Source organism: Cyprinus carpio, chromosome B4 (genome assembly GCF_018340385.1).
Source record: "Cyprinus carpio isolate SPL01 chromosome B4, ASM1834038v1, whole genome shotgun sequence".
NCBI classification, from domain to species: Eukaryota; Metazoa; Chordata; class Actinopteri; order Cypriniformes; family Cyprinidae; genus Cyprinus; species Cyprinus carpio.
This window is the reverse complement of record NC_056600.1, coordinates 18,880,188-18,904,020: the sequence shown is the minus strand read 5'-3', so window position 1 is coordinate 18,904,020 and position 23,833 is coordinate 18,880,188. Positions and strand designations below refer to the sequence as shown.

Sequence of the window (23,833 nt, the reverse complement as noted above, 5' to 3'; positions counted from 1 at the left end):
GGGACCGTTAATAACGACTTGATAATGAAAGTTCAAAACTGAAAGTTGCTGTTGTTAAAAACTTTCATACTTATTTAGGAAGTCACATATGTCCAAATCCAGCTGTCAGGCACTGTGCACAAAATGTGCACATAGTAAAAGAGGATGGTTTTACTATGTGCAGTCATAACCATGAAATATTGTTGAAAACAGTGATAGTTTGGGGAAGGTCGTGGGCTAGTGGTTAGATAGTTTGACTCCTAACCCTAAGGTTGTGGGTTCGAGTCTCGGGCCGGCAATACCACCGGTAGGCGCCGAACCCCCAACTGCTCCCCGGGCGCCGCAGCATAAATTCCTGCCCACTGCTCCAGGTGTGTGTTCACGGTGTGTGTGTATATGTTCACTGCTGTGTGTGTGCACTTTGGATGGGTTAAATGCAGAGCACGAATTCTCTCTCTTTTTTAAAACGTCAGTTTCAAGAGTCAAGTAAAAAGTTTCAACAACTGCTGAAACAAAGTAAAAAACAAAAAGAGAAGATAAAAGTCGATGGCCAAGTGCCCAACTAAAGACACTAATCACCATAATGGAAACAGACTTCAACAACCTTTGTACAATATGAAAGAAAAATTGCCAAACTTATTTGTGATTAATGAATACAGTAATTATGTTTTTTGGAGTTGTTTAATCATTCTCTGGTGTGATATTGATTTCATCTAAGGCTGTGTGGCTGTCAGCTGTAATTGTTGTACTTCTGCTCACTTTTTTCTGCTCTTGCTATTCCTCTTATCCTCAGTGATTCTGGTTGTTAACTGCAGGTTTTATCACTAATGTTCAGTCATCACTTGTAGAGTGAATCTACTTTATTTCACTAACAGTACGCCTTGCCTTGAACTGTCTCAGAGTGTCTCTTATGATGCAAGCACGTGCTGGTCCGCACAGACAACACTGCGACCGTTTCTTACAAAAACCGACAAGTTGGTCTACGCTCCCGTCGCATGTCGCAACTCGCCTGCCACCTCCTCCTCTGGAGTCAGAAACATCTGAGGTCACTTCGTGCCATTCACATTCCGGGCCTGCACAACCGTGCAGCCGACGAGTTGTGACAAGCTGCTCTTCCTGGAGAGTGGAGACTCCATCTCCAGATGGTCCAGCTGATTTGGGAGAAGTTTCAGAGCCAGTTAGGTAGACCTGTTTGCCTCTCCAGAGACCTCTCACTGTCAGTTGTTTTACCTCCCTGACCGAGGGGAACACTTGATAGTAGTTGACACCATCACTTTCGCCATTAGCACCGTCTATGAGACAACAGTTACGCCTTGACGTGGAACCTGTTCATCGAGTGGTGTTCCTCCTGCCGAGAAACACTCCCGAAGATGCCCCGATCAGAGTCGTGCAGTCCTTTTTGCAGCAAGGGTTGGAGCAAAGGCTGTCTCCCTCCACCCTTATGTTGCTGCGATAGCTGCTTACCATGACCCCGTGGAGGTAAGTCCATAGGAAAGCATGACCTGGTCATCAGGTTTTTTTTAGGGAGACGAAAAGGTTGAATCCTCCCCGGCCCTCCTCTATACCTTGGGACCTCTTGGGACCTGACTCTATTGCTCAGAGCACTCGCTCATAGCGAGGCCAATTTGAGCCCTTACAGTCATGTAAAGCTAAAGTTTCTTTTAATGAAACTCTGCTCCTGATTGTATAGCCATCCATCAAGAGGGTAGGAGACCTGCACGCATTTTCGGACGACGAATTGTGCTTAGAGTTTGGGGCCGGCTGACTCCCAGGTAATCCTGAAGCCCCGGCCTGGTTACATGCCCAAGGTCCCAACTACCCCCTTCAGGGATCAGGTAGTGAATCTGCAAGCACTGCCCCCGGAAGGGTGGCAGACCCAGCCTTAGCTTTGTTTTTTCCTGTCCAGGCCTTGAGATGGTACGTAGACCAGACACAAAGCTTCAGGACCCTCAGACCAGCTCTTTGTCTGTTACAGAGGCCAGCAGAAGGAATGCTGTCACTAAGCAGAGGCCCACTGGATAGTGGATGCCATCACCCTAGCTTATCAGGTGCAGAGTGTGCCCTGCCCGCTCAGGTTTGTGAGCTCACTCTACTAGAAATGTTTGCATCCTCCTGGGTGCTGGCTCATGGCACCTCACTGACAGATATTGTAGAGCTGTAGACAGGGCGACCCCCAACATGTTCACTAGATTCTATTGCCTTTGTGTGGAGCCGGTATCCTCCTGTGTTCTCACCTCAAATGGTAGAAGCACTGAGAGGCCCCAGTTTTAGTGATGGCTTGCTAAAACCGTTCTAGAGAGTCCGTATTGTAGACCCTGTCGAGCAGAACATCTGGCGCCAGGCCCTCAATTGATGAATCCGTGAGAACCGGTAGAGAGCTGGGTTCCATATGTAGAGACCTAAGTGGATCCCATATGTTTAAAGTCCACAGTATAGCCTCAGAGACCATGTTTTCCCAGCAGACTTCTGCCATTTCCCAAGAGGGTTACAATCACCTCTTTCATATGCACCTAAACTGTTGTTCATATGTGTAAGTGATTCTGAAACTTCTGGGCCTTTGGCAACATTCCTGTTCCAAGTGGAATGGATACATTTTCCAAGTGTTATCCAATCTCACTGACTGGGTAGTGCTATTACAACGGTGACTGGTCTTCTTGTTGCGAGCCCCAGCCTACACCAAAAAGGGGGCACAGGACACTAGAAGGGGCAGCATCCATGGTGCTTTTGTAGGGTTCCTAATTTGTTGGTTACAACGTGACTTGTAGTGACCGACTGAATGGAAAATGTCTCGGTTACGGATGTAACCAACTCCCTGAAGGAGGGAACGGACACGTCACATCCCAAAATCCAGCATAAACCAGCATAGATTTCCAAGCTGGTCCTGGCTGGTTTATGCTGGTATAGTGTTGATCCAAGCTGATTTATGCTAGTATAGTGTTGGTCTAGCTGGTGGACCAGCGTATCATGATATATTGAATTATATGATAACTTCGTAATTTCTTTGCTCCCTCTGCTAAAGGTAGAGCTGAAATTTTTAATTGATTTAGTTATGATTACATTATTAATAAATGTCACTGGTACACTGGTAAAACATTTCAATGCTTCAAAGGAATTGTCTCCTGCTTCATAAGATTTGTACACAAATCTGTTGAAAATCAGCTAAAATGAGCTTGTATACATTGCATAACTAAAATGGTACCACTTTATTTTAAGGTGTCTTTGGTTACATGTACTTACTTCAATAACAACAATAAATTATGCAAAATTACATTCAAATAACCCTTAGACAACCCCTAATCCTAACCCTAGCTATATAGTAAGTACATGTAGTGAACCCTCTGGGGCCGACTTATGCTAACATGCGTTTTGAGGCATCTTCTCCTGATAACACCAAAAAGAACTTAAATTACACTTTCAGTTTTGATAGTACAGATAAGAGCAATACATCAATCGAATCTGTAAAGGGTCTAATTTTATTTGTATACACACATAATAACAAAACTTTGTGCATTTATAAAATAAAGAAAACAAACAAGGTGCGCTGTCTGCAGCCTTGGTCTGCAGTGATCATTTAGAAATGCGTCATTAAAATGAACTGTAACTCAGCAAATACTCAACACAGAGACATGAGAGATAGATCTATAGAAAGCTTGATATGTCTACTTTTAAACAAGTCTTTTCGAAAAAAAATATTCTGTGATAACGTAATCTATATGAAACCAACGTGATGTCCAGTCTTTCACATCTCCCTTAATTATATCTAATGTGACCACGCCTACGCGCCGATCGCGCTATTGGCATTATAATCATCCACGTGAAGCTCACGGTGGGTAAACGGCCTATAACAACAACAAAGCAGCAAGTTTTTTACATTTTACTTTGCACTTCGCGCTGAGAGGAATGAGACTGAATTCACAGCAGAAAAGACTTCCTGTGACAAAAAAGAAAGAATTCACCTCAAGAGGCTTTGGATTACTTTTGGATTATTGATGCAGCGGCTTGATCAAGCAGAGATCCTAAACATGAGTAAGTCTTTTTTTTATTATCCTACTTGTATTAGTTTTCACATAACCAGTATACGTTTTACTAGTTAGACTTTTTTCAAACTATAATTCCTGACTAAATGTATAACCAAGTGAAACATTATAAAGTTTCATTCACAGCATCTAAATGTCTCACCATGCCAGGATGTTTTTTTTTTTTTTTTTCCTTTTTTTATGTTATATAACATAAACAGCATGCTTGTCTTTATTAATGTAACTAAGCTTCTGTTCATAAATATCTACTCTGGTGTAAGTATTTTGAATGTGTTGTACCGGGGTTCCTTTGAGGTGTAAATGTATCAAGTAAGCTGTAAATATCACTGATAATATGTGTGCTATGTGGTAATTGTGTTTTTCTATAAATTAGTACTAGTATCAGTGACCATCATAATAATGTTAATAATGTAGTATAATAATAGTAATGTAGTAAAAATTATGTTGTCCTCAGAGTCTTTCTTGTAACTCATTCCTCTCAGTCACACACCTGGCTGAAAGGCTCATTATGCAGCTCATTATGCTGGCCTTTGTCTTCTCAGGTGTGAATCACAGCATTATGCAGGATAGTTGATGCCTTCTCACATATACCTTTCCTACACAAAAAGTGTCTTAAAAAATTTAAATCATTATATTGTTTTCTGTGAATGAGTAATCAAGATGATTTTCACATCATTTTGAAGCAAAAACTCTAGGTTCTCAAAAGTCTTGTGAACAAATGTACTCTAGGTGTTTTATGACCTTATTTCAGTGACTTCAAAACTGTAGTTTTTCAGTAACCATGCGTAAACGTCGCTTTCTCAAAAACACACAATCATGTACATACATGCTGCTCACATATTATTGTAGCCCCAGTTTGTTCTGATTACAGTGTTATTAGTCTTTAGCCATTTATATGTTTATTTCACTGCAACTGAAAAAAAAAAATACAAATATCAGGGCATGTCAAAACTTCTCTAGGCCCCAGAGGGTTAACTAATATTACTCTGTATTTAAATGTATAAATACATTGTAACAATGACACCTTAAAATAAAGTGTAACCAACATTTAAAGATATGAAAACCAAAAAAAAAAAAAAAAAAAACAAAAAAAACAAAGCTTAATCATAAGCAGTTTGTTCAATAACAGGTGTTATGAGAAGAGCTCTTTCAATGGAACAGTTAATAACAACTTGATAATGAAAGTTCAAAACTGAAAGTTGTTGTTTTTAAAGACTTTCTTACTTATTTAGGAAGTCACATATGTCCAAATCCAGCTGTCAGGCACTGTGCACAAAATGTGCACATAGTAAAAGAGGATGGTTTTACTATGTGCAGTCATAACCATGAAATATTGTTGAAAACAGTGATAGTTTGGGGAAGTCGTGGCCTAGTGGTTAGATAGTTTGACTCCTAACCCTAAGGTTGTGGGTTCGAGTCTCGGGCCGGCAATACCACCGGTAGGCGCCGAACCCCCAACTGCTCCCCGGGCGCCGCAGCATAAATTGCTGCCCACTGCTCCAGGTGTGTGTTCACAGTGTGTGTGTGTGTTCACTGCTGTGTGTGTGCACTTTGGATGGGTTAAATGCAGAGCACGAATTCTGAGTATGGGTCACCATACTTGGCTGTATGTCACGTCACTCACATTCAACAACTGCTGAAACAAAGTAAAAACAAAAAAGAAAAGATAAAAAGTCGATGGCCAAGTGCCCAACTAAAGACACTAATCACCATAATGGAAACAGACTTCAACAACCTTTGTACAATATGAAAGAAAAATTGCCAAACTTATTTGTGATTAATGAATACAGTAATTATGTTTTTGGAGTTGTTTAATCATTCTCTGGTGTGATATTGATTTCATCTAAGGCTGTGTGGCTGTCAGCTGTAATTGTTGTACTTCTGCTCACTTTTTTCTGCTCTTGCTGTTCCTCTTATCCTCAGTGATTCTGGTTGTTAACTGCAGGTTTTATCACTAATGTTCAGTCATCACTTGTAGAGTGAATCTACTTTATTTCACTAACTACAACACTGGTTCAGTGTTATTTTTATACTCTATAGATCAGGACCATATGAAAACTATACAGTGTTTGTTTAACACTGGAGATTTTACTGTGTAAACACGTCTTTTTTCTTTATTAAATAATTTATTAAAATTAATTTGGAAAATTGTCTTTGTCTTTAACTACGAACACACACTAAGATGCATGACATGTAACACATACACAAGTTTTGTTGTGGTCTTGCTGGGATTATACCAGCACCGAAAAGACAACTATTGCTGGTCTACCAGCACACCTGCTTACCATGCTAAGGACCAGCATGCCAAACATACCTTATGCTGGTGACCAGCAATGCTGGATTTTTCAGCAGAGAATGATTATGGCTGTGATCCAAACAGGTGAAAATGTATCTCACTGATGCTTGAGAAGTGGGACAAAACATAAAACAATATACAAAAAAAAAAAAAACTTATACACATAAAAATTAAAAATCATTTTTGTATTTTACATATACTAAGCTACTTAGCTATGCTTTGATTCAACTTCCCAACTGTTCTCCTTTTTATCAAAATGTGCTTTTTACCTTGCCATCACTTGTTTTGCTATCAAGCAAACAAGATGTTTTTGACATTTCAAAACACATTCTCATGTTAGCAGATGGATTTTCACATGACAAAATTCTTTAACAAATATAAATGATGAATATATTGAATAATGAAAGAAATATACATAATGAAATATTATCAGAATATTCATCTGACAGGGGTGACAAACCTGACAAAGTTGACGCATCTGATGGTGGTGATGAAAATCTAAATTTGTAGTCATTTTAACTATTAAATACACTGAGTCAATCAATTACTGTATTAAAACAAACAGCAAACAGTGAGTATGTTATTGTTAATAATTTTGATATATCATTGGAACACAAATCATCTATTTTCTCTCATCTCAGGATTAAGATTTAAGTATTTTGATATATCATTGGGACACAAATTATCTTTTTTTCTCTCATCTCAGAACAGTATGTCTGCTGTGCATCTGCTATGGTTACAAGGTAACTATTAACAGTTAAATGAACAAATAATTAGTTGCATAAGATGCATAAGATGCATAAAATGCAAGTGATTATGTTGGGTGTTGCAATGTCAGAGCTACGTTATCTGGAAAGGTAAACCATTGCTACTCTGAAAGAAATAAGGTGAAGAACCCTTTTATGCAACAAACAAATACATGAAAGATTTGCTATAAACTGCAATCAGCTATATAATATCTAATGTAAATTAGGAAAATCATATACTGATAATACACAACAATGCCAAGGTTTCTGGAAGAGGTTTGGATAAGTGATATTTACGTTCTCTGTGGTCGAGTGAGCAGTCCGGTAGCGGTGACTTCATCCACTGGTTGTGCTGGTAAAAATGCAGTGGGGAAAGGAGCAGGAATCCATTTTGACAGCATTGAACGTGAAGCGCTGAAGGATGCTGATCTCCTGGAGCACCAAAAGGTCCTAAAATCTGGAACACGCAGATGTGGTCCTAGAATAGGTGCAGAAGGTCCTTAGCCTGGAACACGCAAACAAAGGTACCTTAGAGAGATGGTTTGCTCGTCATAGCTTAACCTTGTTGCAGATGTCTGTGTGGCTTCTGCCTCTCTGGGCTAGGGACTCAGAACTTAGTCAGTCCGCTTTGGCTCTCTAGGATGGAGACTCAGGACGTGCTGCATCTGTTGTTGTCTCGCTGGACGAAGACTCTGAATGAAGTTTGAATGTAGATTATCTCTTTCCTCGCAGGCTGGAGGCTCAGAATGTGGTTGTATCTGTTGCTGCCTTGAAGCTGGAGACTCAGGACTTAGTATATGTTATTGCCTCTTCCCTCACTGGCCGGAGACTCAGATCTTGCTCTGTTAGTGTCTTTTCCCTGACAGGCCAGAGACTCAAGGAGGAGATTGCAATCTGGCGCTTCTCCATTTCCAGGCTGTGATTGGATGTTTCCATCAGAGTGGGGGGACATGGTGTGGCCAACCCTTCTTTCCTCCTGTGGAACTTATCTGCATAGTCCCAACACTCATTCAGAAAAATGTCACTAAAGCTTTACCAATGTATTATTCACTTACCAAACCACAACCAGAATATATTTGGCAATGTTATGAACACATTAAGCCCAAACATGATGGGAAAAGATTGAACTGTCATGAATGCATTCATTAGTCCATCAGCAGCTGAGTTTGTGTAAGATGTTGCACTACACGTCGCTGTCACTGAGAATACTTATTTCTCTGAGTAAGTATGAGATGTGTGCGATAAAATCAGAGAGCTCTCTGACCCTCCATAGACAGCAATGCAACTGAAATATTCCCAGACCCAGAAACGTATATGGACATTGATAAAACAGTCCATGTGGCATCAGTGGCTCAACTTCAAATTTTGCAAAGCTATGAGAATACATTTTGTGCGCAAAGATTACAAAATAACAATTTATTCAACAATTCTTCTCCTTGAGTTACCATCTTCCGCCATTTTGCAGAGTAGCATGACACACATAATCAATGCGTAATCAGCATTATGTTCAGGAGAAAGTATGCACATTTATTTGGATTGTTGAATACATTTTTTAATTTTTGTTTTCTTTGCGCACAAAAAGTATTCTCATAGTTAACTAATGTGTCATCAAGTCGTACAGTCTGCATGCACGTCCATAAATTGCCCTAAGTTTATTAGATCTATGTTGCACAGTGTGATTTGCAATGATCTTAGAGGATTGCTGAAAATGTTTCAGATCAGTGTTTTGAAGGCTAATCATAAATGTGGTATACAGACAAAATCATCCTTTTATTAACTGTTGCCTAGTTTAATGTCTTTTGATTAGCCCTTTTTTTTAATTCTAAGCTGATTGGCTAAAAAAGGATCATCAGTCAATGTGCTTTCATTTCATTTATGGGTGCTATGGCCAATTTGACTGGCTTTCTGGAGTGTAGTTTATTTTAAATTATGATCCCCCAATTCTGAATCTTATTCTGTTGTAAAGCTAAAAGCATTCTCACAACTTCCATTTAATATCACAGTGTACATTTTCATGAGCTCTATTTAGGTTTTAAGACTTGTGGGCATATGAAATGAAACCTGCCATCTGTGCATTCTGTTTTCAATAAACCCATGCACGCGACATGACGTTGCCCGTCTGTGCTGTTGTGTCGCTTGAATTCCCTCACATGCACCAATACATTTATATGTTACCTTGCATGATGCTAATGCGGCATGGCCCCATAATGTAACGTATTATATGGGCTGTCTTTATCTGGCTTCACTAATTTAGCATTACTTGTCACAGTAATTTACAGTAAGAAATTTAATGTTTCTTGTAAGTCCTTTTGGTAAGGAAGTGGTCACTTAACTGTAAAATGACAGTTGTGTACAGTCTATTTCACAGTTTAAACTAACTGATATACTTTACATCATTTACAACTCGCATTTGTAATAAAGGCACTTTCAGTGCATAACTGTAGTAATAATATAGTTTATCAGCTGTAACATTGAACCAGTATCTAATTTTAGCACTTACTTTTTATTTAATGTGGCAATGTTAAGAAATCAATCTTTAAAATTATTGAAATGCAAATAATTAGTTCTTTTTTAAAAGTAGCCTTTTTCACAAAGTAATTATCAGTTGTACATGTAAAATTACTGTTCACACTTAATTCATGTTTCAAACCCATTTAAGGAGTCATATGACGTTTAACTTAAAAAGAAAATTCTAAATTTTAATGCATTTGGCATGTTTATAAATTTACTTTGCCACATTATAAACAGTATGAAACTGTTATTTTTGGATGAATCCTCGTAACAAGTGCAACTTTACAATTAAAACCTAGTAATGCTACGCTCTAAGCAGCAGCACTTGATAGTGCTGTCAAATGATAATACTATATCGCGATTAATCACTTGTCCAAAATAAAAGTTTTTGTTTACATATACTATATGTATTTAGACGGGATTGGGCTGTACTGTGTATATTTATCATGTATATATTTGCAATACATACATAGGTAAGCCATACAGTAAAAGCTCCAGACTGTTTTGAAAATATTTACATGTATCGACATGTCATTGTAGGCACTTGTTCTACATTCGCTCATCCTCCATAATATCTGATGGCATCACATATTTGCTTATAACTTTATATTATATTAATATAAGGCCAAACGGAGTATTTTCGCGGCTCAATATATAAACGGCAACAGTGAACATATTCTTTCTTAAATTGTATACATGCACGTGCGGGACTGTGTTTGTATTTATATATACATAATAAATATTATGTTTAATTTGCAGCATTATAAACAGTTTTGAAATACATTCGCATATATTTTGGAATGATTAAACAAAAACTTTTATTTTGGATGTGAATTAATCGTGATTAATCATTTGACAGCAACCTCAATCTTTAACATCCCATCGAAGAATGATATCCCTAAAAGATTAACAATATTTTGGATTTCCACAATTGGTATCATTTTATTTTCAATAAAATTAAAGTACAACTATACAATATCCATAACAAACGTTGGCAAGAGTCATTGGCAGTAATGAGAACCCTACATTGCAGAAAAAAAAAAAAAAAAAAAAAAAAAATAGCGAAGGGGCTTTACACAGGTTTCATGCGAGTACATACTTAAAGGAGAACTCCGGGTCAATTTTAACATTGAGCCCAATTTTTTGTAAATTTGGAGTGCTGTCGTTGACATTGCATCACTCCAAATTTACAAAAAAATGAGCTCAATGTTAAAATTGACCGGAGTTCTCCTTTAACACAAAATCTGATTATGTTGCCATCCATTCAAAATCCACAAGTTTGCGCAGCAGAGAACAAACTTGCTGATTGATGCCTCCCTGCTTCTTCTTGGATTTAGATCCTGTATCAGGGTTGATGCCCAGGAAGCACCTAAGACCACAAAAAACAAACAAACAAAAAAAAAAAACATTTCAAACTCCTATTTTTGTTATATATTTGAAAATACAGTCTAACATTAGAATATATTTTACACTGATTATTTTTCAATAATCCATTTAGTTTTTCTAATTTGCTATTTGCTGACCACAACAGCACATGCAAAACCACCTTAGGGTAAGAGGTGCTCATTCCTGTAGCTGGATATCTACCTTTTGTTGGATCAGACTGAACTCTGCAGGAAGGTAGATATCCAGAAACAGGAATGAGCATCTCTTACCCAAGGTGTTTTAAAAACAGTCTTAATTTTATGGAAGGAAAGACAGGAGTCACGATATACAGTGAAATGGGATTATTAAACTTCAAAAAGTGACACTTTAAAGACATGCAATTGCACGTTTGAAAGTGAAAACTGTTGCACATCCACCAGGTTTGAGTTCATTCATGACTCATGGTTTCAGAGCAGTTTGTAATAATGTGCAGTACTCAAAGAAATGGTTAACTTAAAAATTAAAATTTGCTGATAATTTATATTTCTATTTTGGATTGTCATTCCATCATTGGACGCTCCATTCACTTTATTCTGTTCTGATGAAGAAATAAACTATAAATTATCAGCAAATTAAATTTTTTTTGGTGAACTGTTTCTTTAATAAGTACTGTTTACATTGTTTATAATATGCTGTTGATGAATTTTGAGTTTACTTTATGGCGTTTACATTTCTAAACATATTTTGCTATTCATTTTAATAATGGAGTGAGATTTTTTCAGACATGGAATGGTGATAGGAACGTCTGTACCTAATCTGTTCGCCGTGTTTTGCCTAGGGATGCAATGTTCAACTCAAGTCTGTCTCTTCATCACAGTGAAAATACAATATATTAACAATTTAACACTGGTATCAGATTGGTACTCGGTATCGGCCGATAAAGGTCTTAAAGGGAGGGTTCGGAGTAAAATCAACCTAGGCTCCTTTGCACCATGACCTCGAGCCAAACACCCCCCAGAAGCCTTTTTACCCTTGGTTGAACATTATTAAAGTTAGAGCTTATTTAGAGATATCAGCCGGATGGCTCAGTGCAGGCGCTAATGGATCCTAGGCTGTATCTGGTAAATTACCCCACTAATAATGCCCAGAATGGTGCCAAACTTCTACAGTAGTACAAATAGGTTCTGTACTCATAAAACAAGGCTTTTGAAAGTTTGAAAGTACATCAGTAGTTTATTTAAATAACACTTGCCTGACGGCTCATACTACCGCTAACCCAGACGTCGACGTCACTTCAGTGGCTTGGGAAAAGCACGTAAAAGTCCTGGCAGAAAGCGCTGCATAAAGATGTAGTGTAACGACAAATAATTTATTTTTTTCCAAACTGTTAACAACTTACTGTTAACTAATAATTGTTGCAAACTGGTACTACCAACAAAATATGAGTGCATTCCTGGAACTGGGCATTGTTACACTACATCCTTATGCAGCGCTTTCTGCCAGGACTTTTTTACCTGCTTTTCTCTAATCACTGATGTGATGTCGACGTCTGGGTTAGCAGTAGAATGAGCCGTCAGGCAAGTGTTATTTAAATAAACTACTGATGTAATTACAAACTTTCTAATGCCTTGTTTTATGAGTACAGAACCCATTTGTACTACTGTAGAAGTTTGGTACCATTCCGGGCATTATTTGTGGGGTAAATTACGAGATACATCATAGGATCCATTAGCGCCTGCACTAAACCATCCGGCTGATTTCTGTACATAAGCTCTAACTTTAATAATGTTCAACCAAGGGAAAAAAGGCTTCTGGCGGGGGGGTGGGGGGTGTTTGGCTTGAGGTCTTGGTGCAAAAGACCCTAGGTTGATTTTACTCCGAACCATCCCTTTAATCCCACATGAAACATTGAAAGAAGATTAAATACCTTTGAATAAATTCAAGAGTGCATGTAGACTCTTTTGGATATTGAAGATTCAAACAGTAGTAACTGGAAAACAGCGAAGCAATACCAGTGATAAAGTCTGCGTGTGGCCCCATGACAACTTGTCCTTCGATGGAGAGCAACCATGCAGGCTTAATCATATCACCTGAAATAAACAAAAGTACCAAACATTAGGCAGGACCTGTAAGACCTGCACTCACAAAACAAGATGAACTAATGGTCAAGCATTTTAAAGGGATGGTTTGGAGTAAAATCAACATAGGGTCCTTTGCACCATGACCTCGAGCCAAACTCCTTGGATCCATTAGCGCCTGCACTAAGCCATTTGGCTGATTTCTCTAAATAAGCTCTAACTTTAATAATGTTCAACCAAGGGAAAAGACCCTAGGTTAATTTTATTCCGAACCATCCCTTTAATGTTGTACATACATGCATTGTTATAAAAAATAAGTTGTGTTAGTTAAAGGGATACTTCACTTTAAAATGAAAATTCTGTCATCATTTACTCACCCTCAAGTTGTTTCAAACCTGTATGAATTTCTTTCTTCTGCTAAACAGAAAGATAGATATTCTGAAGAATGTCAGTAACCAAACAGCTAACTGGAACCATTGACTTCCATAGTAGGAAAAAAAGTACTATGGAAGTCAATGGTTCCAGTTAACGGTTTGGTTACTGACATTCTTCAAAATATCTTCCTATGTGTTCAGCAGAAGAAGGAAATTCATACAGGTTTGAAACAACTTGAGGGTGAGTAAATGATGACAGAATTTTCATTTTAAAGTGAAGTATCCCTTTAAAACGACTTAAAGGAATAGTTCACCTAAAAATTTATATTTGCTGATAATTTACTTACCCTCTGGCAATCAAAGGTCCATCCACATGACTCCAGTCATCAAAAGAAGTCTTCTGAACCCAAACCATTGGTCATTTTTAAAAACAAAACAATACTTGAATTTATGGAGTCAATATAATATCACATATATACGCAAAAAAATAAAGTTTTGCAAAAGAAAATAAAGTTTTGCAAACAAAAATTAAAGTATTGAGGAAAATAATTTTGCTTTTTGCAAACAAAAATAAAGAAATGCAAAACATAAATGATACCGCGCGAAAGCAATGATTTTGCAATACATATTTTCCATGGTCATATCTACAATTTTATTTGCAACACTGATTTTATTTTGCGCGTCAGTCTAGTTTGAGCTTGCGCTGCAGTTTTTCCTGTGCGCTTCATTTTTCTGCGCGTCTCGCTTTGTGGCGCTGTTTTGACGTGGGGGTGGAGTCAAGGGGCAGGGGCGTGTACAACATGCCTCCCTGGAAATGACGTCATCGGCCCGAGACGCAGCTCACTGATCCAGGTACTGTCATGATGAGCAGATGCATGCGAGTGGATCGCTTCCTTTTAAAAAAGTGAAAAGTGAAAGTGACGTGACATTCAGCCAAGTATGGTGACCCATACTCAGAATTCGTGCTCTGCATTTAACCCATCCAAAGTGCACACACACAGAGCAGTGAACACACACACACACACACTGTGAACACACACCCGGAGCAGTGGGCAGCCATTTTATGCTGCGGCGCCCGGGGAGCAGTTGGGGGTTCGATGCCTTGCTCAAGGGCACCTAAGTCATGGTATTGAAGGTGGAGAGAGAACTGTACATGCACTCCCCCCACCCACAATTCCTGAGACTCGAACTCACAACCCTTCGATTGGGAGTCCGACTCTCTAACCATTAGGCCACGACTTCCCACTACTTTTATTCACTAGCATTAAAACATGCATGGTTTCGTTTTATTAACTTTATTAACAAATGTATATGTGTATTAGCAGCGTTTGCTCAAGTTAAAGAAGTTGTTACCATGCACATCTGTTGTTTATTTCTCTCGATGTGCAGTATTTTACTGGCATAAAGTTGGCTTGACGTTGGACGTTCGATATTCGCAAATCTAGGGACCGTCTCTAAAGTTACATGCGAAACTACTATACACTTCTCTAAGGTCAATAGCATGCAAGGAGAATGACTAACAGTCATGAAAACAACTGTTAACTGTTCATCCAGGTGTCAACTATAATGCACACCTTTTATATTTTTTGATAATTATTAAAATAAACTGTAAATCATATGTAAAATATTGCTACTTTTCATTACACTTTTCATTAAAGTGCACTTTAGAGGATGAATTTAACAATAACCCTATAATAATAAATACTAGAATTATAAATGAATAATTCGCTAGTTTCATTTGTAAATGAAAACACTAATTTAACAAAGAACGTTAATTAGGTAAGCAATACACGAATTAAAAGGGGAAATAAGCATAACAATAAATACAAAAAGTATAGCCCTATTTAATATAATATTATTATCAATTATTATATACGGTTAGCCTATATGAATAAATGAATGATGCATTTATATAGCGTTTTATAATGTATTGTTGTACACCCAATTCGCTGTACGATCATGTTAATTAAAATAAACTGTAAATCAAATGTAAAATATTGATACTTTTCATTACCGAATGGGCTCAAATTTAAAATATGCCATAATTTGAAGCTCAATAGCATTTGAACAGAATGACTCACTTTCATAAAACATACTATAAAGTGTTCATCTAGGTGTCAACTATAATGCACACCATTCATATTTTTCATAATTATTCAAATAAACTGTAAATCATATGTAAAATATTGCTACTTTTCATTACCGAATGCCCTTAAATACAAATTTAAAGCTCAATAGCATTTGAACAGAATGACTCACTTTCATAAAACATACTGTAAAGTGTTCATCTTCGTGTCAACTATAATGCACACCGTTCATATTTTTTCATAATTATTCAAATAAACTGTAAATCATATGTAAAATATTGATATTTTTCATTTGAGCTTTTGAGCTTTAAATTAGTGTTTACGTCCATTTGGTAATGAAAAGTAGCAATATTTTACATATGATTTACAGTTTATTTTAATAATTATCAAAAAATATAAAAGGTGTGCATTATAGTTGACACCTGGATGAACAGTTAACAGTTGTTTTCATGACTGTTAGTCATTCTCCTTGCATGCTATTGACGTTAGAGAAGTGTATAGTAGTTTTCGCATGTAACTTTAGAGACGGTCCCTAGATTTGCGAATATCGAACGTCCAACGTCAAGCCAACTTTATGCCAGTAAAAGACTGCACATCGAGCGAAATAAACAGCAGATGTGCATGGTAACAACTTCTTTAACTTGAGCAAACGCTGCTAATACACATATACATTTGTTAATAAAGTTAATAAAACGAAACCATTAATGTTTTAATGCTAGTGAATAAAAGGAAGCGATCCACTCGCATGCATCTACTCATCATGACAGTACCTGGATCAGTGAGCTGCGTCTCGGGCCGATGACGTCACTTCCAGGGAGGAATGTTGTACATGCCCCTGCCCCTTGACTCCACCCCCAACTTCAAAACAGCGCCACAAAGCAAGACGCGCAGAAAAATGAAGCGCACAGGAAAAAACTGCAGCACAAGCTCAAACTAGACTGACGCGCAAAATAAAATCAGTGTTGCAAATAAAATTGTAGATATGTGACCATGGAAAATATGTATTGCAAAATCATTGCTTTCGCGCGGTATCATTTATGTTTTGCAATTCTTTATTTTTGTTTGCAAAAAGCAAAATTAATTTTTGTTTGCAAAACTTTATTTTCCTTTGCAAAACTTTATTTTTTTGCGTATATATGTGATATTATATTGACTCCATATGAATTCTTATCAACTGTAAATCTGCACCGCCGTCCAGCTGTGCAGTGCTTGTTCGTGAGAGGTACTGCACGACATATTGCACAAGGAGAGTTTGGTAAATATGACGCGTGACATCATCATGTAGACATGGTCATACACGATAAACCCATGAAGCTATAATTTTGAATAATAATAATACAAATACAAATCTAGAGCAAAGAACATTAAACGGCTGTACAGCGCTCCTCTTTTAATTGCGACCTAACCTACATGATGTCACGCGTGATCTTTGCCAATGCAAGTTGCGCATATCCCTCTCACGAACAAACACAGCTGGACGAAAATGAAGATTTGTAGTTAAAAGTATATAAGATTTGTTTTGTTTTTAAAAATTATCAATGGTTTGGGTTCAGAAGACTTTTATTTGTCGACTGGAGTCATGTGGATTATTTTTATTCACATTGTACAGTCAAAAACCAATGGACTAAAATCTCTTTCAATCTTAAAGGTGGAGGCCTGAAATAAAATTTCTGATTTGATGAAGAAAGAAACTCAGAAATATTGGATGACCTGAGGACGAGTAAATTTTTGGGTGAACTATTCCTTTTACAAGACTTAACTCACTGCCAATATAATTCATAGAAAATATAATGCAGAGGTCTTCAACCCTGCTTCTTGGGGCCCACTGTGCTGAAGCAGGTTGGAAATAAACTTTGCAGGACAGCAGGTCCCCAGGAGCAGGGTTGAAGACCTCTGTATTAAGGTACTGGACACATGTAGGTTTAACCAGTAATATACAGTAGGTGGATATCCAAAACGTTGCTTCTACCGCCGCTCGTACTGCTGCCGCGGCGTCTGCAAAGTGAATTTGCAGCTTTTGACCACTGAGTGGCGCTTTAATCACAAGTTTTCAAACAAGCGCATCAAAGCACATTTTCACAAATTGACGTCAGCTTTGCCTCACCGAAGTGTTATATTTGACTGCAGTCGGGGAAAATTAAAGAAAAAATATTTAATATTCACAGATGAAAGTTTAGTCCTTATGAAGATATGTGCGTTTCTTAGAATGAATTCAAGCAGGACACATGTCAAGCCTATGAGCCTGTACTTATATTTTCTCTACACCATATTTTAGATTAGACACATTTAAATAGTGTGCAGTATTATTTATATAATATGAATTATGTGTTATATTATTAAAAAGAAAATGTGGTTTACTTTGCATCGGAGCATTAAAAGTGGTAGCCTATTGTGAGCTAGGCTTGCGTGTTTTATAAATTATCTTCTTTATTTTAGTAAAACGTAAGGCACTGTATAATTTCGCTCCCATTATTTAGGCCTAATTAAAACAAGAAACGAATAAATTAAACCTGCACGATTTAAATAAATCATTGCAACTCTAAAGAATGGATGGATTAATACAACGTCCTCACTTATCAACAAAGTGCACAAGATGTAAAAAAAAAGAGCTTCATTAATTGACAACTTCAGTGATTTTAAATGGAGTCTTCTTTGCTTGCTTTTATATAATTTAAGTAAAGTAAAGTAAAAATAAATAAATAAAATAAATAAATAAATTGCAGCCTTATTTAAATGCATAATATAAAATGTATAATATTCCGTAAAATATCAGTGCAAGATGTGCTCTGCGCATGATGCTGAGTGCACGTGCAGCATTTATTGTTATTTGTCTACATATTTTATCTTCATTACAAATCTTGTTTGGTTTTATTTTGGATAACTGCATGTAAAAAATTATTTACTTTGTAATGCATATGCAAAATGTGAATTATTATTCATTATCAAGTGTTTGTGCGAAAATTATTAATGCACATGCAGGACAGGGAGGCGCCCTCTCGATCACGTGATTATTTCCTGATAATGAAATAACTGAAAAATCTGGGTGTCTCACATACATGAAAAATATATCTACAGAAAGCTTGAAATGTCTTTTAAACGAATCAATTCAAAACGAAAGCATTATGTAATCTGTGAAGATTGCATTTCTCTTTAAAGGTGCGTCCATGTGGAGAGAGTCAGCACTGTGAATTTCATCTTGCAGCCGACAAAAAAACATTTGTTTATTAATAAATTATTAAAATGTCTCCTTTTTCATAATTATTAGGCTACTTCTGCCTGTGCTTTGTGACAAACTTAATGCATATTCTTGAGCATGGAATATATTAAGGCTGGATTATAGTTGTAAATTTAATATAAACTTGCGATTAGTTGAATAATGACAAATGAACGACTATAGAAAAATCTTACGTGGGAAGCAGACCTATTAAATACCCTCTAGACATCTCTGTTAAAGTTTTTAAAGAATTTTATGCGCGTTTGCATAAATTCCTCTTTCAGAACGGTCTGTAATGGAGAGATGCCTTAACACTGATTTTTCCTCTGAAACACAAAAACGAAAATTGAAATAAAATAAATATTTTATGTTTTGAGAATGTTTGGGCTCAACCCTCCCCGCGCGTTTGAGACACGCTGCCGAGCAGAGTATGAGCGGAGCGGAGTGATTCTGACTGGAGCGAGGAGCGGATTTTTTAAAAGTCAGGAGCGTCGTGGTTTTCACTCGCTCCAGCACCGCTCCATCACGAATACAAGTCATGCCAACAGCCCGTAATATAACTGCATATTTAGCAAGAATTCACATGATAAACATATTTAGCTATAGCTTGATACACATAATCTCTCCGAACAGAAGAATACAATGACGGCAATAGTCAAGCGTTACAGGCTCTCAAGGAGTTTGTCTTTATTTTACTGATTATTTTCGGTTTAAAGCATGATTTAAACAGATACAGCACATTCACACGTAATCGCTGTCGCAATAATGCATTCAAACAAATGTAATCTTACAGTAGGCTACTTCATCTGTATCTTATTTTTAATTAGCAGAAATCTGTAAAAAATGCATCGATCTGTAGATAAAATAACTGACGAAAATGTAAACTGTTATTTTCATCACAAACAAAATTTGCGCAGAAGAAAGCAGCAATTATACCTTTTAATGCTGACAATTTTATTAGTTTGGCGTTTGGTAGGACAAAAAGTTTGCACACAATAGCCTAATCCCCTTTGAAACTCTCCTGTAATTTAATTAATTAATTAATTAATTTATTTTTATTTTATTTTTATAAGCTATTATGAACATAACATTTCAACTTTAGCTACAGAGTGAAGGCGGAGCAGTGTTTCTGGTATCAATGAACGCAGGAGCTTAGTGATTATTAAATGCTCGGAGCGCGGAGGGAAATTGTTGCTGCTCCACTCCGCTCCGCTCACATAGGCCTACTGTACTGCCGAGTGAGAGAGATGTTTCGCCCTATATGAACAAGGCCGTCCGGTGTAGACACGGTTAGACAGTGTCTGCTATATTTACAAATAATTGATATAAGAAATAAAAATAAATACATAACCTAAACCAGCTGCATAACGAGATGAAAATATAGACTAGGAAATTGATTTAGGCCTACACTTGTTCTGTCCTCCGTCCATGACACTGACTCACTGCGGAGTTGCCAGTTTTAATCTGAACAGCTCTTAACGCTGAGTGGATGGTTAGATGCATGATGTGCTAGTATTAAAAAATAATATATTGTTATATTAAAACTTGTTTTGAACAATTTCTTTGTCATTTGAATATTGATTTTAAATAGGGAGGCAAAAAAAAATTGATTTAAATTGTAAATCTGATTTTTTTGTGAAAAAAATCTGGGATTTTTTTTAGACAATAGGCCTATCGCCCAGCCCTAATGCAATTTTTTTTTTTTTTTTTTTTTTTTATAAGTTAAGGCAACTTCCTCTGAAATTAAGTTATAATAACTAACACAACTTTGTTGCGCTATACAGTAGTCAACATTTGAAGTGGATCAAACCTTTCTTTAAAGTTGTCCTAAAAACTTGTTCTGCAAGTTTGAAACCCTCATAAGACTGTACATATGAAAGAGCAAGAGATTCACACCTTTATCTTGACCCCCACAAGCTATACAGAACTACCCCAAAACCCCAGCCCCCTCCAGCTGAACTGAATTCGGTCTGTTTTTTGGCTGTGAGGAACGGTGTGTTGTCATGTTACTGGGTTGAAACATGCCTGTACTCACAGCAGCCTTACTCTTTTTATTCATTATTTTCCCGCAGCCCATATTATTATTTTCACTAGACCAAAATAATAACAAATTATCAATTGATAATTAATCATTAATTTTATCAAAATCATTGTTATTTGTGAACGTAGGCGTTTGCGGAAGGCTTTAAGTCCAAGCGGAATCCTCCATCAGCTGCTCCCGCTTCACAGCGCGCAGGACTCGCAAAAACTGACCCAACATTTAGCAAAGCAGGAAAACATTCAGTCTGCCTGAAGGAAGATGTATTTCATTGTAAGTTAATGCTGTTAAATAGAGAGTAAAAAAGATATAGATTTAAAAAAGAAAAAAGTGGGGTGCTTGGTTTCAGAAAACGAATACACCTCGTAAAAAATGCTATGATGTAAAAGTCATGCTAACTTATTAATTCATAGAAATAATTTAAGCAATTAAAACCTTTTTTATACTAGATTCAACTTGAATTTCAATACAATTAAACTGACTTTAAAATCTCAAGGAGTTCATAAGTTGAAACGGTAAAATGTCACAGGTGCATGTTAAATAGCCTAAATGAACTTGTATCTTATATAGTATCCGAAGACTTGATTGCATGTTAGCATAAAACTAACAATATATATATATATATATATATTTTTTTTAAATGAACAATTCCTGTATAAAATGTGACAGCAACCTTTATATCAAACATTTTGAAATCGTCCACAGCTGAGCAACGGGAGAGGCAGATCTGAAGTTCTATTTGCTTTGTTCACGAAGTGAATGTGATGCACAAAGTCATTTTTAGATGCAATGGAAAAATAAAGCTGGATAAAAACATACACGAAAACACGCTAAAAAATAAATTACATTTGTGAGAATTGCATTTTATTACATTCAGAAATAATAACGGCAGGCCTAATAATGCTATAGGCTAATGTAACAACAGGATATTTTTAGTTCCCTTCACTTTACAACAAATCCTTTAAATGTAAAAAATTTATCAGAACAGAACAAGAATTACAAATATATAATTCTAATGGATAAATATAATTGCAGCAGGCTATATAATAATATAGGCTTATAAACAACAACAAAAATAATAATTAAAATAATTTAAAGCCATACATAATGTAAGGTTGGGGTTATCTCTCTCATTCGGGACAAATCCAAACATATTGCCCATTTGAAGCTAAACTCTTATTTATTAGGTAAAATAGGCTATGGATTTCACACGTGTTTCAGTATCGACGGGAAAAAAATCATAATTAGCAAAAATATGCCAAAGTGGCCCACTGCTCGCGCCGCATGGCTCGGTGAACGACTGCTGTTTCCAATGAATATGTGCGCGTGAGGCACCAGCGCGATCAAAGTCACAATTATTGGTCACACAGTAAAGGCATAATTCAAAAATGCATAATTCAAAAGTGTTAGCAGTTTGAAAAATCAAGAATTATAACAGAGTTAATAAGAATTATTTGTAAATGCTGGACCGTTCTCATTTCGCTCTGCAAATGGAACCTGAAGATTATTATTATTTATTTATTTTTTTAACCAAGAATGAACCGAAATGAAAAATTTTTAATTCGTATATATATATATATATATATATATATATATATATATATATATATATATATATATATATATATATATATATAATGACTGTTTAAAACAACAATAGCGTGCATAAGAGCCTTTGTGTAAAGGCCTTTCTTTAAATTTTTGATGAGTATACTGTAGCCTAAGACTATCCTATTTTTTTAATGGACTTTTAAGGATGTTATAATGTATATTATAATGTTATTGTTGTTTAACGTCCTTTCATTTTACAATTACATTCAGTTCGCAATCCGTCCATTTGCGCCACCTGGGGGTAGTTTCGCGAATGATTTTAACACGCGACTGATTTGCAGTTAACGCCGCGGCCCTGCGGCGGCGGTACGCGCGGCGGTATTACCCATTTTGGATGTCTACCTATTGTACTGAATGACGTTAGTAGGGCCCTATGAATAATTTTTTTCTATTTGATTACATTTTAAAAGATTGGTGAAATTGTTTGCTTTATGAATGAAATTGATTATACATGCTGTTTGATGATTAAAATTAAAATTAAACCATAAATATGGAATCCATGAAAACTAAAACGGAAAAAAACTAATTTGGGAAAAAATAAAGCTGATTTCATAGGGCCTTACGTTAGACATTACCTTGGACAATCAAGCGAGGTGTGCTCGGCAATCTGGTCATCCTTTGGACGTCGGCAGCTGTGGCAGATGGCTGTAAAGTAAGTTTATACAGAAAACATTTTTATAGATGCAACGGGGTGCAAAGTACACTGCCTTTGACTTTAAACCTTATATTCAGTAACAACTTTACTGAATATACATTAAAAGAAAACTTTTTACCAATAATTGAATAAGTGTTTGCAAAACAAAACTTACTTCAGGCTCAAGCACGATGGCGTCTTGTGGTTCTTTAAAGTATGTCCTTAGCAGCTGTAGAACACACATGGCCTTGTCTGAAACTTCAACGTCATAATTAGCCAGGACTTCAGCGATCCCCGGATAACGGCTGAGTCCCTGGCAGAACTTAACAATTGTGCTGCCTTTGCTGTGGATGGCCTCTCTTAGCTTGCTGATGATAGAGACATCTGTGAGCAGCTTAAAGTGTGAGTAAAGGCATCTTCGTGAAGACAGAAAGGGCCATTCTTCTATAACCCTGTCAATGGTTGGTGCAGGTACCTGATTAAGGTACCTACATTGCAGTATGTAAGTCTTTTCCATTAGTGGCTCAGCTCTTTCTACGCCATCAAAGCCATCCTCTGAAAACATGCGGTGCAGGCGCATTTTCATCTCATCCAATGTCGTCTCGGTCTAGCCACTGGGTAGATCCGTAGGAGCCCATCTCACACACCCATATCGATCCACTGGGCCTCTTGTCATTGCCCCTGCTCCACTGCTGGCCCTCCTCTCTCTCCGTCGTCGTGCAAGAGTGTTGTTTCTATTTTTGTACTCAACCCTTGTTTTAATTTGTTGAAGGAGGGACTGGCAGCCATCTCCAATAATATCTCCTGTTTTGCCTATATCTGCAAAACATTTAGGAAACTCGCTAATGATGCCCCGAACTATA

General features: G+C 36.9%; 1 protein-coding gene across 1 annotated transcript; it reads right to left on the bottom strand.

Annotated features, from left to right (window-relative positions):
- Positions 1-10,752: 10,752 nt before the first annotated feature.
- Positions 10,753-23,628, bottom strand: LOC122137048. The gene is made up of 4 exons (XM_042722321.1): positions 23,146-23,628; positions 22,912-22,981; positions 12,862-13,024; positions 10,753-10,938 (listed from the first exon to the last, which is right to left on the bottom strand). Exons 1-4 carry the CDS (start codon positions 23,554-23,556, stop codon positions 10,818-10,820), a joined length of 765 nt encoding a protein of 254 aa, XP_042578255.1. The 5' UTR covers positions 23,557-23,628; the 3' UTR covers positions 10,753-10,817.
- Positions 23,629-23,833: the final 205 nt, after the last annotated feature.